Source organism: Equus caballus, chromosome 4 (genome assembly GCF_041296265.1).
Source record: "Equus caballus isolate H_3958 breed thoroughbred chromosome 4, TB-T2T, whole genome shotgun sequence".
Taxonomy (NCBI): domain Eukaryota; kingdom Metazoa; phylum Chordata; class Mammalia; order Perissodactyla; family Equidae; genus Equus; species Equus caballus.
In genome coordinates, this window is record NC_091687.1 from 104,129,161 (window position 1) to 104,142,930 (window position 13,770).

The window sequence follows — 13,770 nt, forward strand, 5'->3', positions numbered from 1 at the left end:
CCCTGGGACGTTTTTTTGGCTCTAGAATAGTGGGTGGAGGAATACCATCTCTTTAATAGCAAATGAGAAGTGCTGCCTTAATCTTGTTTGGTGATGTGCTGTGTGTTATTTTTGACTCACAAATGTCTAATAAAACTTGGGATGATGATACTTTCTTTTTCTGAATAAATGTACTAGTATTTACTGTAAGTATATATCTTATAGTATTGATCTGATCAACTGTGGTATTCTGAATGAATTTAATGTACAGTCATGTGCCACGTAACGACATTCTGGTCAACGATGGACCACATATATGACAGTGGTCCCATAAGATTAGTACCATATTGCCTAGATGTCTAGTAGGCTATACCATCTAGGTTTGTATAAGTACACGTTATGATGATCACACAACAATGAAATTGCCTAACGACACATTTATCAGAACATCTCCCCATTGTTACATGATGCAAGACTGTATTGAATTCCAAAAGCTCTTAAATTTCATTGATGTTCTGTTTCATATGAATTAAATATTGCCAAACACTATTGTTAATTTTTAAAAAATTCCTTAAAGAGGCTATTCCTTATAGTTTCTCTGAAGCAAAACTAATTCTACACTACTTCCTCCAAGTGACAAATGGCCCAGGAAATGATGAAGGCAAAACTCACTCTGGAGCAGGCTTGCAGGAGAGGTCACGTATATTTATTTTAGTCCACGTTTCACACAGAGTTGTTCAGGTCTCCCTTGCCCTGGAGGCAATGGATGCAAGCAGAGGGACATTATGCTGAAACTATGGCATCCTCTTTTTGTATATCTTAAAGTTTGATAGCTGAGCTCTGAATAGTGGGAAATACTACTATTTGAGGCCAAAAGGTCTATCTTAGGGTCTCAGCTCCACAAATGAACAACATAGCATGTTCAGGATCAGTGATGCATTCATTACAAAATGCAAGGAGTGAACACAAAGTTCTCTTTGCTCAGAGTTTCCCAAAGTACGGAGACCATTTAAATGAGCTTATTTTAATGTGCCTGAGGCAAAAAATGGTAGAATTGGTTTCTCAAACTTATAAAATTTCCACTCAAATTACAGTTTTAAGGGAAAAACATGAATGTAAGAAAGTACTGAAAGATATCTGGGGCTGGCCCGGGGGCTCAGCGGTTAAGTACACACATTCAGCTTTGGCGGCCAAGGGTTCGCTGGTTCAGATCCCAGGTGCGGACATGGCACCGCTTGGAAAGCCATGCTGTGGCAGGCATCCCACATATAAAGTGGACGAAGATGGGCACGAATGTTAGCTCAGGGCCAGTCTTCCTCAGCAAAAAAGAGGAGGATTGGCAGCAGATGTTAGCTCAGGGCTAATCTTCCTCAAAAAGAAAAAGAAAGAAAAAAGACATGTAGTAGTGGAATCTTCCAATACAACTAAAATCTGATGACACAAATGCTGAAAGTTGGCAGATGAAACTAGATGGAGTCTCAGTTTTTTCATAGCCCTAATGCTATGTGAGACAAGGATATCCTCAGAAATTGAGCTCCCCTCCAGGGTGGTGGCAAATGGAAGTGTGTGCGTGTGTGTGTGTGTGTGTGCACGCACGCTATAAGAGAACTCTGATCACAGGTGCACAAAAGCTATAAACATGTTTTGTTGTTGTTTGGTTTTTTTGTTTGTTTTTTTGTTTGTAAGAACTCAGTCTCTGGAACTAGATATATCTGCCTTCTGATTCTCAGTTATGCCATTCACCAGCAATAGGATACTTAAACTTTATTTTATTCAGTTCTCTCACCTATTTATTGGGGATAGTAATTTTTCAAATTTTTTTTGTGAAGTACAAATGAGTCAAATACAAGTAAATTACTTCGCAGAGTGACTAGCATGTAGAGCTTAGAACAGTGTATCCATAAATACTCACATATGAAGAGGTCATGCAATTAGATTCTTCTCTAGTGAGAGCCTTCAGGCTGTTATTTTTTATACCTGTGGATGAAGAAAATTTATAAGAAGCAGCACATTTTCTTTTGAGCAATTGGATCATTCTTGCCCGATTGAAGAATGAACTTCATTATATTTTGGAGCCCGATTCCTATCATAAGTTGCTGAGGCATACCTCTTGATGATTAACATTAAAAGTTCAAAATAATAATTGGAATTAAAATGAATAGAAATCACATTTTAAGCTCAGAATGCAGCAGAGACTGCTATCAACAAGGCTGCTTTTATCTAGGGTCCAATTTCTCTTGTAATTAAGTTTCTTGAAAAAATAAGGTAACCTTTTAATTTTAATCTGATTGGAATAATAGACCTTTTTTCCATGAACAATTAAGCTGATGATGTTCCGTTTATAAATTGCTTTTGTGATGACATTTTCATAGGAATTTTTTAAAAGGCTTTCTAGTTTACCATTTAGAACAGAAAGATCTGTCAGCTGAAAATATCTTATAAATGACTTCCTCTGGGTGTATGATTATTTAGGATTAAATTTTGAGACTGAACATTTGTAATATGATGTCCTTGGGATCCATGCCCCCAAACCGTGTTTCAGAGAAGAGTTCATCACATTGTAAAGGCTAAAAACAAAATCCAGAACCATGCATATGTCTATGGTTGATCAACAGTAAACCCAGTTTTGTACATTAAAGAAAAATATTATTATGAAGATGCATCAATTCTGTGGGAGACCCCAAAAGTACCCTACTTGAGAAGTAATGTACTTGAGTGTTTCCGTAAACACTACTGCTTGCCTCACAGCTCACTGATTTTGGTCTTAGAACAAGCCTGTACGTTTGCATAGTAATTTCACAGTACAAAAAACTTATATAAATATATGTTCGTATATATTATACATTTCATCATTTGGAAATTATTTAGTATTGATGACTTTAAAGCAGGAGTTTTCTATTTTCCTCCAGTGATAAAATGTGCTGAAGAAGTATTACTAAATTAAAATTTGAAAATCCTAAAAAATGTTCCTGGAGGGTGATCACTTGTAATGATATTTACCTGTGTAATGTCAGTACCACCTGTTTGTGACTGTCTTCTAAGCTCCAGCAGGGCTATTTTTTTTCTTTAAAATAGTATTTCTGTCTAATAGCATAAACAAACCACTGGTTCATGCTTTTTCTGTGAAGGACCACACAGTAAATAGTTTAGGCTTTGTGGGCCATGCAGCCTCTGATGCCACCTGTAAGGCAACCAGCATGTAAATAAACAAGCTTGGCTGTATTCCAGTTAGACCTTATGTGGACATTCAAATTTGATTTTATATAATTTTCACATGTAATTTAATAATATTTTTCTTTTTATTTCTTTTCAACCATTTAAGATGTGAGAACTATTCTTAGCTCTCAGGCCGTACAAAAACAGGTGGCCGCAGGCCGAGTTTGACCCGTTAGCTGTGGTGTGCAGACCTCTGACCAGAGGCTTGGAGCTGTCGTCTGTGCTTCATTGATTTACCCACATTCCATTTTTGGATGCCTTTGCCTGCTCAGCTTCTCTTTTTTTTTGTGAAACTGTAGTGTATCCTCAAGTAACTTCTACCTATGGATTCTAGATTATTCTGTCTGGAGTCGGTTAGAACAAAATCTCTTCCCTTTGCTATAGCCTAGGCCTTTAGAAGGTTGAAGAAAATCACTTGGACTTCTCTGTATCTTAATATTTCTTAAACTCTTCCAGATACTTATGTTCAATGGCTACTCTTTTTCTGTTTGCTCCTTAATTTTCTAATTATTCTTGGTAAAATGAACAAAAAGTAAACAGAAACTTTAAGTTATTGTCTGTCTAACGGAGAGCTCCATAGAATTTCTATTTCCAAAGATCTTTGTATGAAGCAACAGTGAAGTGTGATTATTGGTGGGGGGAGTGTTGATTTATTTTTTTGGTTTTTACTTGTTTTATTTCACTGTAAAGATGTCTTATATATAAATAATTGGATAATTCTGGTATTTTTTCCCATGCTTAATAGTCGTCAACACAAATAACCACACATGCTCACACATTTATTTAGTCCTTAATTTCTATAAACTGTACTTGCCCAATGTGGTTATTGAGAGAAAATAACAGTACAAAAAAAGTTTTTAAAAATGGAGAGAGACAATAGATAAATGTTATAAATCCATTTTCTTATCTGAGAGTGGAGTCTAATAAAGCTAACCAGAAAATAAGCTATTATATCAAAATAGTTCATCGTCACCTTCCAAACAACTTTATTTACTTCATTCATTTTCCAAAGTTCCCCAATGGCACATTAATATCAATTCCCTACTTGATTCGGTTATGTTATGCCTTATTCGATCCAACAGGTGATAGAGCCACTTATGATATTAAAGAAACATGAGATATGAATTATAAGTAACACTGAATTTTTTGAGATGAACATAATTTTTACTTATATATTTCTGACTGTTGATATTAAAAATTGTTTTAAATTGAATCATCTTAAGAAAACAAAATTGACTTTTATCTTGTACTTCACAGGTTCTGGGTTGAACGATGGACAGTGGCATGAAGTTCGTTTCCTAGCTAAGGAAAATTTTGCCATTCTCACCATTGATGGTGATGAGGCTTCAGCCGTTCGAACTAATAGTCCTCTTCAAGTTAAAACAGGCGAGAAGTACTTTTTTGGAGGTAAGACTACCATTTTTTATTGGTTAACTAGTACATTGCTAACAATGGAGTTTCGATGAAGTTTGATTACAAAGTGTTTGATTCAATGGACTCAGTAGAAGTCAGGAAAAAAAAACATATTCTGTAATCTCATTGAGCTAAAAAGAGTGGCAAATTTATATTTCTTCATGATAAAGGTATTAATATGATATCACCATATTCTTCTTGTTCAATTCAAATATTCGAGATAGAAAGCATGAGATTCTGAATCCATTCATTCTCACAATATTATCCTCAATATTCAGCTTCTTGGATTGTGTATTAACCACCAATTGCTGTGTAACTAATTACCCCAAACTCTCATAGCTTAAAACAGCAAGGATTATTTCACAGTTACTCTAGATCAGGAATTCAGGAGCAGCTTCGCTGGGTGAATCTAACTCAGGTTCTCTCATGAGGTTATGCTATCCCCAAGGTCTTGGCCATGGCTGCACCATTTGAAGGGTGCATTAGACTTGACTGCATTAGAGCGTCTGCTTCCAGGAAGGCTCACTCACTCAGTTGACAGTTGGTGCTGGCTGTTGGCTGGGGTGCCTCAGTTCTCCTCCATGTGGCTCTGATTCTTCAGGGCCTCTCTTCCTCCAGTGGCCTCTGCTATAGGTGGTTGGGCTCAGAGAGAGATGGAGGAGGAGGGGAGGGGAAAGCCAATAATCAAGAGAGAAGTTTTCCAGGATGGAAGCCAAAGTTTTTTAATAATTCAGTCTTGGAAATGACATCCCATCCCTTCTGTGATATACAGTTTGCTGTAAGTGAATCACTCAATCCAGCTCGTACTTAAAGGAAGGGGATTACACAAGGATCCAGAGATTATTGGGATCATCTTAAAGACTGCCTACCATAGGATGCCTTATATGAGAAGCCATTTTATGACAAATATCTTGGTTCTTCAATAATGAAAAGATTACTAAAAGGGAAGATTTTATTGACCACAAATCCTGCTTTCTGTGAAAGAATGTTGTAGCATGGACCTGGCATATTGTCTAATTTAAGAAAAGCATCCTGGCCAAAAGTGATTTTTTTCTCAGTAATTAAATATGGGATATCTTTTATTAAAGTGCTAGGTTTTAGGTTAATATATCCTTCATTAGATTATTGCCTTTCTCATTCTAAATCATGCATGTGAGATATAAAAAAATACAGTGCATCCTTAGAAAAGGCTTTGGTTTAAGCTTTAAAAAACATATGTGCACAGATATTTGCCTCTGAAAAGATATCTTTTAATATCCACATATCTATTTATTTGTTTATATAAATATATTTTTCTATATCACTATATTTACATATTTTTCTAAATATTAGAATAAGTCTACTTGAGAGCTTGTATGCCTTTTTCCCTGCTGTATTTCTCAAGGTGCTAGAAAAATGCTCGGAATATAATAGATGAACAATAAATATTTATGAATGAATTAGTAAATTCTGAAAAATAGACAAGGCAAGCATTTTCTTTCCATTTGTCTACAAGAAGAAATGGAAGTCCTAGGAGCTTTACTGACTTGCCACTGAGTTTGTAGCCAGCACCTGAATTCCAAACCTCTGACTCCTGTACTAGGGTGTTTGTCCCCTTGGCATCATGATATGATGATGAGTGACAACTCAGACACAAAAGTCCTGACCTAGACCTCTGCTTCTTAACTCTTCCCTGGTGTTGTTGGAAACAACATGATTTTATAAAGGCTCTCAGTAAACATTTGATGAGTGGTTGAAAGTCAGACAAGATGTCTCATGAGTGAGTAAACTGGGGCTTGTTGATGTGATAAAAAACAACCCAATAGCCAAAGTGGTTTTTCTCCAAAAATATATTTAATATAATGGGCTTTTGGCAAACAGTCTTCATTGCTGTTATAGAAAATGGATCACAATAGTCAGTTGGAAAGATATTGACAATCCCTACGTATCCAAATGACAGTGGAAAATCTTTGGCCATAAATGAGGTTACTGCCTAAGGTCAGTTTTGATTTATTTCTATCTAGAAGGGTAAGCAAATAGCTATAACTACAAATTTATGGCATAGAGCTTATAGGATATGAGCACTTTATAGTGTGCTATTTACTACTGCTTTACAGATTTTGGTTTTCAAACCCAGCAGTCAGGAGCATATTTTGTCCTCCTTGGGTCTTTGATCTACCATTGGGAAATGCTGTCGGCAAATGGTCATGATGCCTCTTTGGTTATATCTTCATTGGCTGAATCCTCAGAGTGTATGAGAATCACTAGGGGGACTTGTTACCATTCAGATTCCTAGACCCCACCCATAGAACATTAAAATGCAGGATGCTGAGAAATTGAAGAATTCTAAACTTCAGGTAATTCCAATACAAGTGATCTGAGGAACAGAATTATAGATCGATTTTTAGCCAATTTGCATGCACATCTTTTAGATTCTTTCTGAAAGAGAACATCAGCCACTGGAAAGTGAGGGGAATGAGAATTACCTACTCTTGTATAGCTTTGCCACCACAGAGCAGTGAAAGGAAGTCCCAGGCCAAGGTCTGGTGCACAGACAGACATTTATTAAATGAACGATTCTTAGCAAGTGGGCACAACACTGTTAATACAAATTCTTCTGTAAGATCAGTGAAGTCCTAGCTGTCTGACTTTCTATGTCTTAAATAAAATATTCTCTCCAGGCAGCTGTAGCAATATTCTAGAAGCTGGATTCAGCTGCACTCAGAGCCAGTGCCAGGCAACAGAAAGCCTCCTAAGCTGATGTCTGGCACAAGATCACTAAGTGATCCAGATTCCAGAACCATCTCCAAGGCTTCAGGTCACGGGCCTCACTGGAGTCTTATACTCTCTTCACACAGGCTGCAGGTATCTGTAAAAGATGTTTTGCCAAACTATACATCCTTAATATCTTTAATTTCACTCTTGAGATCTCTTTTCTAACATTTATCTAACATCCATGCTAATTAGCAAACCATGAATTTCACCAAAGAAAATCCAGTTTGGCATTCTGGAAGTTGATCAGAGGAAGAGATAGCACAAATCTTGGAGCAATCGCCTGTGCAGCGGCCACGGTGTTTGTGATATAATGCTCACCACGGCCTCTGGCATGTAGTTTCCAAATTAGAATGCTAGCTACCACTGGACTGTGAATTAAAACACACACACACGCACAGACGACTCCACACTGTCTGTGCTGAAAGCTTGAAGTTGAAGATATTTTAATGAAAACTTCTTAAGAAATATTGGCGTCGTGGAAAGAAGAACTGCCTTTGTCCTAAAACATGTGCTCTGAATCATGCGCCTCTGATGGTGGATGGTGGCTTCGCTTAGCTGATGATCATTTTAATAATTTCTCTTACTTTCTTCATCTTTTAAAAGGCAATGGAATCTGTTTTGCGAACATCACACAGCGTAACCTGGTAAACCCCGGGCCTCAGCCGAGGGAGCGCTAAATGCTGACTGCCTTTGCGAGTCAGCTGTAGTCTTTTTTTTTTTTTTTAACTCCCTCAGAGACAGAGCCTCCCAAGGAAGACTGGAGATTTCAAACCATGTGCTCATCTAAACCTCTCACCAGCTCCTCGACTACTCAAAGCATTTCTTCCTGTTAGTCAATACAAAACAAATTGTTTTCCCGCTAGCTGAATGCCCTCAGGAAGGACTTCCCTGCCCTCATGTTCCAGAAACCCCATCAACAGTCCACGCTTTGTTTCTTTTGAAGTTGGGTCATGATCTGGCAGCTTCTCTCGCCGGTGCAGACCTGGCTGTTCTGGCTCCATCCTGCTCCCTACTGACCCCGGCAAGGTCTTCGTTCTCCTCTGTGACACCCATGAGCAGATGCTGAAGCACTAAGAATGCTTTTCTCTTGTTCCTTCTTAGCAATGAACAGAAAAAGAAAGAGAGTATTCATTTGGGATGTTTCCTCAGCAAAAGATAGTTTATCTGCTTTAACTTTTTTCCTACCTCCCAACTGGAATTCCTTGTGATAGCATTCCACTAATTTTAATAGGCAAAAGAATAATAAACACAATAATTAACATTATTTATTGACTGCTTCCCTGGTAATAGGCTTTCTTTGTTTTTTGTTGCTTTGTGGATGCATCACTTCCATCTCTGCCTCCATCTTCACAATCACCTTCTTCCATCTGTGTCTCTGTGTCCAAACTTCCCTTTTCTTATACCAGTCATCAGATTAGAATCCATTAGGTGATCAGATTATCATTTCATTTTAACTTGATTATGTCTGCAAGGACACTATTTCCAAATAAGGCCACATGTACAGATTCCAGAGGCTAGGACTTCAACATATCTTTCTAGAAGCCCATAAGAAGCTAAATGATTTGGTTTGAAGCTCCCTTTAATTAAAGTCACCATACTTCTTAAAAGAAATATGTATTTCTGGATTTATATTATCCATTCTCAAAAATGAATTTTATGGGAGTTAAAAGTCAAACAAATTTTGGGACATGTGGATGACTAAGGGTAGAGATATTCAAACAAAAAAACAAATACAATTACAAAGCACAAAATTAAATTACTGTGCACATTGGATAAAAACACCACTGCTAGCCAGATTTCTGAACATGGCTTTCTGACCTCTGAGCAGGACTGGGTATAGAACTTTAAGGAAATCAATAAAAAGAGATTTCTGAGGGAATTCTGTGCCCGCGCTTGGTAATGGAGAGTGAGAAGTTATCTCTGATAAATGTTAGAAAGCTTTGTGTAAACAAAACGAAACAAAACAAAAAACTGCAAATAATAATAAAAGGAATCATTGATATGAAAGTACATCTCGTGTCTCAGAAACCAACATTTGAAGTGAGAAGAAAAGAGCATACAGCTAGACTTTGTATTAGGATTCTCAGAGAAACAGAACCAGTATATATATATTGAGGAGACCGACTATAGAAATAGCTCACATGGTTCTGGGGGCCAGAAGTCCCACGATTTGCAATCTGTGAACTGGAGACCCAGGAAAGCCGGGGGTGTCATTCAGTTTGAGTCCCAAAGACTAAGAGCCAGAGTTGCTGATGGTGTTAACTCCCAGTCTCAAAGGTCGCTGGTGTAAGCACCTGAAACCAGGATCTCTGATGTCCAAGGACAGGAGGAGATGGACGTCTCAGCTCAAAAAGAGAGAGAGAGAGTCCTCCTTCCTTTGTCCTTTTGTTTTCTTTGCGCCCTCAGTGGATTGGATGATGCCTGCCCACTTTAATGAGAGCCATCTTCTTTACTCAGTCTGATTCAAATGCTAATCTCTTCCAGAAACACCCTCACAGACACACGCAGAAAGAATGTTTTATGAGTTATCAGGGCATCCCTTAGCTTCTTTTTTTTTTTTTAATTTTATTTTTTCATTTTTCCTTTGTCTCCCCAAAGTCCCCCAGTACATAGTTGTATATTTTTAGTTAGGGGTCCTCCTAGTTGTGGCATGTCTGCGCCCAGGATCCGAACCAGCAAAACCCTGAGCCACCGAAGCAGAGCGTGCGAACTTAACCACTGGGCCACGGGGCCAGCCCCACATCCCTTAGCTTCTACGTTGACACATAAAATTGACTATCACAGACTTGGAGTCAGCAAACACTAGGGACAGGACCATAATAGAGGACAAGGGAAGAGGATTTACCTACATTGCCTTGTCTGACCTGGGAATTTTCAGAAACAGAGGAATTTGGAATCTGACCTTGATTTCTAGTGCAATGGAAACCTCCCACTACCAAAGAAATGAAAATGTTAAAGACTTAGCTGTAGATAATAATAATGCTGGAAATAAAACAATCACACACACAAAAAAGAGTGCCATAAAAAGAAGATAAGTTTGTTCTCATTCCTCATTTGAGTTTAAGTGGCCCTTCCAAAATCACACATGTTTAGGAATGAGTTGTCATCCTAATGTCATGCTGTACTGGTGCTGGAATTTTGTAAGATATGCATCTGCTAATCAGTGGAACATAGGCTTTGTCGACGAAAATAATCCATAACCAATCTGTAAATGAAAATTTGGGTGAGTTTATTCTGAGCTGAAATCTGAGGACCATGGCCTGGGGCCTTTCTTCCCAAAGGAAGAAAGGGCACCGAAGAAGTGGGGTGCACAGAGTGGTTATATACCCCCAAACAGGGTGTTTCACATATGACTGAAATGTCCCTCCCACAATAGTCACAAGATTGCCCTGTCGGCACAGCACTTGATGGATACAGCAGGTAGTGGGTCTGCCATCTTGGTGGGCGTAGCAGGAGGCAAGTCTATTTTCTCGAGCTGGGCGGTCACAGGTGAGTGCAGCAATCAGTTTCTAGCCTATGGAAAGATGCTTAATCCTTAAGGAGACACCAACGTTGGGAGGGGGAGGGAAGTTGCACCTTTATCTCAAGGGCCGTTTGCTCTTGCCATAGGGAATCTCTAAAGCAGATATACAATGCATGCTCAACAGCCACGGTCAGGCCCTTTTGGAAAGACAAGGTCAGGCTGAATTAGGTTTACACCAAATGGCTTCCTCATATTCTCCAATATATCCTATTGCTTGCCATTTTTATTTGTCAGCTTAGAGTCACAGAGATATAACGAAGTGTTCCCAGAGAGTTGTTCATATTAAAACAACTAGCAAAGTCTAAGAGAACATCCTGGACATCCCATGGCTATGTGTCAAATCTCTTACTGGCAGTAGAATAGTTCCCTGCGTTTGATATATAAATGCTGGACAAATGTGCTGTTTTACACACAAAGTGTTCTCACAAGAAATGCCTGCAGAAGAAAACAAATATGATATTACTTTGGGAATTGAAGTTCTTAAACTCTATTATTAGATCAATGTTCAATTTTCTCTTCACTAGTTGAAATAATAGTAGATCTTTTTATCTATTCTGGGCCTGATTTTCCAAATCCTTGGTTATCTTTAGGACTTTCCTTTCAAACATGCTTTGGTATTTTCATTCATCTTTTCATTATAGAACTGGAATCTGTGTTTGTTCATTTATATCTAAAGAGATTATGGAGCCCCTAGCATGACTCTGGCATTATGCTAGGTGCTGGCAATATAGTATGACCAAAAAGAAGACATATTTTCTCCCCTCATGGAATTTACTGTTTTTGCTCTATAGCTCCATGTGTCTCATCTTTATAAAGTTATCATTTTACATTATTTGCGTGATTCTCTTATTAATGTATACCTATTCCAAGCTTTATGTAGAGAAACCTCTGTTTTGCTTTTAAGGCCTTTAAACAATTGGATGAGGCCCACCCACATTGTCAAAGATAATCTCCTTTACTTGAAGTCATTTGACTGTAGATATTATCCACTTCTGCAAAATACGTTCACAGCAACACCTAGATTAGTGTTTAATTGAGCAGCTGTGTACTATAGCCTGTCCAAGATGGCCCATTGCTAAAGCAGTGAACAAGTCAGAAAAAAATACTTGCTTTCAGAAGGTTACATTCCAATTGAAACAACGAATAAATTGGTATGAGTATGTTTTGGAGAAAATAAATGAGGCAAAGGGATGGTCAGTTCTTGGCGGTGGGGGGGATGTTGAAGACTACCATTTAAAATAAGTTAGCCATAGGAAGGCTCAACTGAGAAGATGGCGAGAGAGCAGAGAGCTCAAGGGGATGAGCAAGCACATCCTGAGGAGATGTGGGAGGGAGTGTCCCGGCAGAAGGAGGAGTCCATGTAACGACACATACAGGTGGAGTGCGCATGGAGGGTTTGAGAGGGGAAGGCCAGCATAGCCCCCAGAATGAGCAGGCAGAGGCTGGATTGTGAAGGGTCTTGTACTTGGAGTGAGATGGGAAGGCATTTTAAACTGATCTCAGCCTGCTGTTTTGAGAAAAGATTATAGTTAAATGAGAGAGAGCAGCGGAGGCTATTGCAATAATCCAGATAAAGGAAGGTGGACTGGGTTGTAGCCATGGAGGGGAAGCGATCAATTCTGAATACATTTCTGGAAGTCAAGCCAACGGGACTTGCTGACAGGTGGGATCGAGGACGTGATAGACAAAAAGGAGCCAAGGCTAACCCCAATCTGGCTGACAGAAAGCCTTGAGCTTACCTTTTCCCACTATTCCACACTTCCTCCTTCCTCTTACACACTTTGGGGTCCACTTGGCAGTGTTTCCCTAAAAATTGCTTCCAACCTGTGCATCAGAAACTACAGACGGTATTGTTGTCCATGGAGTAACCTGTCATTCTTCCTCCAAAACTGACAGGACCATGACCCCCCCCTTCCCTGCCACACACACACATGCACATGCGCATGCACACCCACCCACACACACACACTCTTTCACAGCTCCCTGTCTCCTCTCTCCTGGTTTGCCTTGCTGGGTTCTGAATCATTTCCCAAATCTCATTTCAAGTCTTGGTCAAATGCTTTTTTTGCTGCATCACACATGGGGCGCAACAAGGGTCAGGAATCTGCTGATTTAAAATCAGCTCTGGTAAACTAAAATTCCCATCAGTCCCTGATTTGGGGACCACAGTGCCGTTCGGAAATAGGCAAGAGGAGGACACTGACTCAAAGCTAAGTAATTGCTGTAAGATGAGTGGCCTTTTAAAATGCCAGTTCACGTTGAACTTGCTAGTACATATACTTCCAGCTTCAGAAGTCTGGCTCAATTGTAATCTTTTCCTCTTGGTCTTTCTTTGTTCCATCCACGTTCCAACCATACTGAGGTTGGAGGCGGTTAGGAGATAAACAATTTATTTCCTTTTTAAAAATAAAATGAAAGTTAACCATCATCTACATTTACATAGTGCTGAACATCATTTATTAATATTGAAATGCTTGGGTGCTCCATCTTACTTTTGTGTTATATGCCTCTTTTTGAAATACTAATTTAGTATTTATGGCAAGAGTCAACTTTTTCTTACCAACTGACTAATAAGTTACTAAGTTTTAGAATGAGAAATGAAGAAATCACAGCTTAGAACCTTAGGAATTGCTGTAAATTTTTAATAGTTTATTTATTTGGATTGGCTAACACTATATAATAATTGGAATTCCTTTTTTTATTGCTTCCTAACCCATTATTTAATTATATTATATATAATTACATACACACACACACACATACAGCACTTTTACTCTTTCACTCTGGTTCATTATTATATGTGATTGTTTTCCCCTTTTTCAGCTTCAAGGAGTTGGTCCTCCTTAACTGTAGTCTAGAAACCCTTCCTCAATTATTAATTTCTT

General features: G+C 38.6%; 1 protein-coding gene across 1 annotated transcript in view; it reads left to right on the forward strand.

Annotated features, from left to right (window-relative positions):
• The window catches only part of CNTNAP2 (contactin associated protein 2), a 1,879,249-nt gene that overhangs the window by 998,527 nt on the left and 866,952 nt on the right, over positions 1–13,770 (forward strand). Inside the window, exon 9 of the mRNA XM_070265133.1 lies at positions 4,453–4,602. Within this exon, the coding sequence (XP_070121234.1) occupies positions 4,453–4,602 (150 nt within the window). The remainder of the gene's footprint in view (positions 1–4,452; positions 4,603–13,770) is intronic.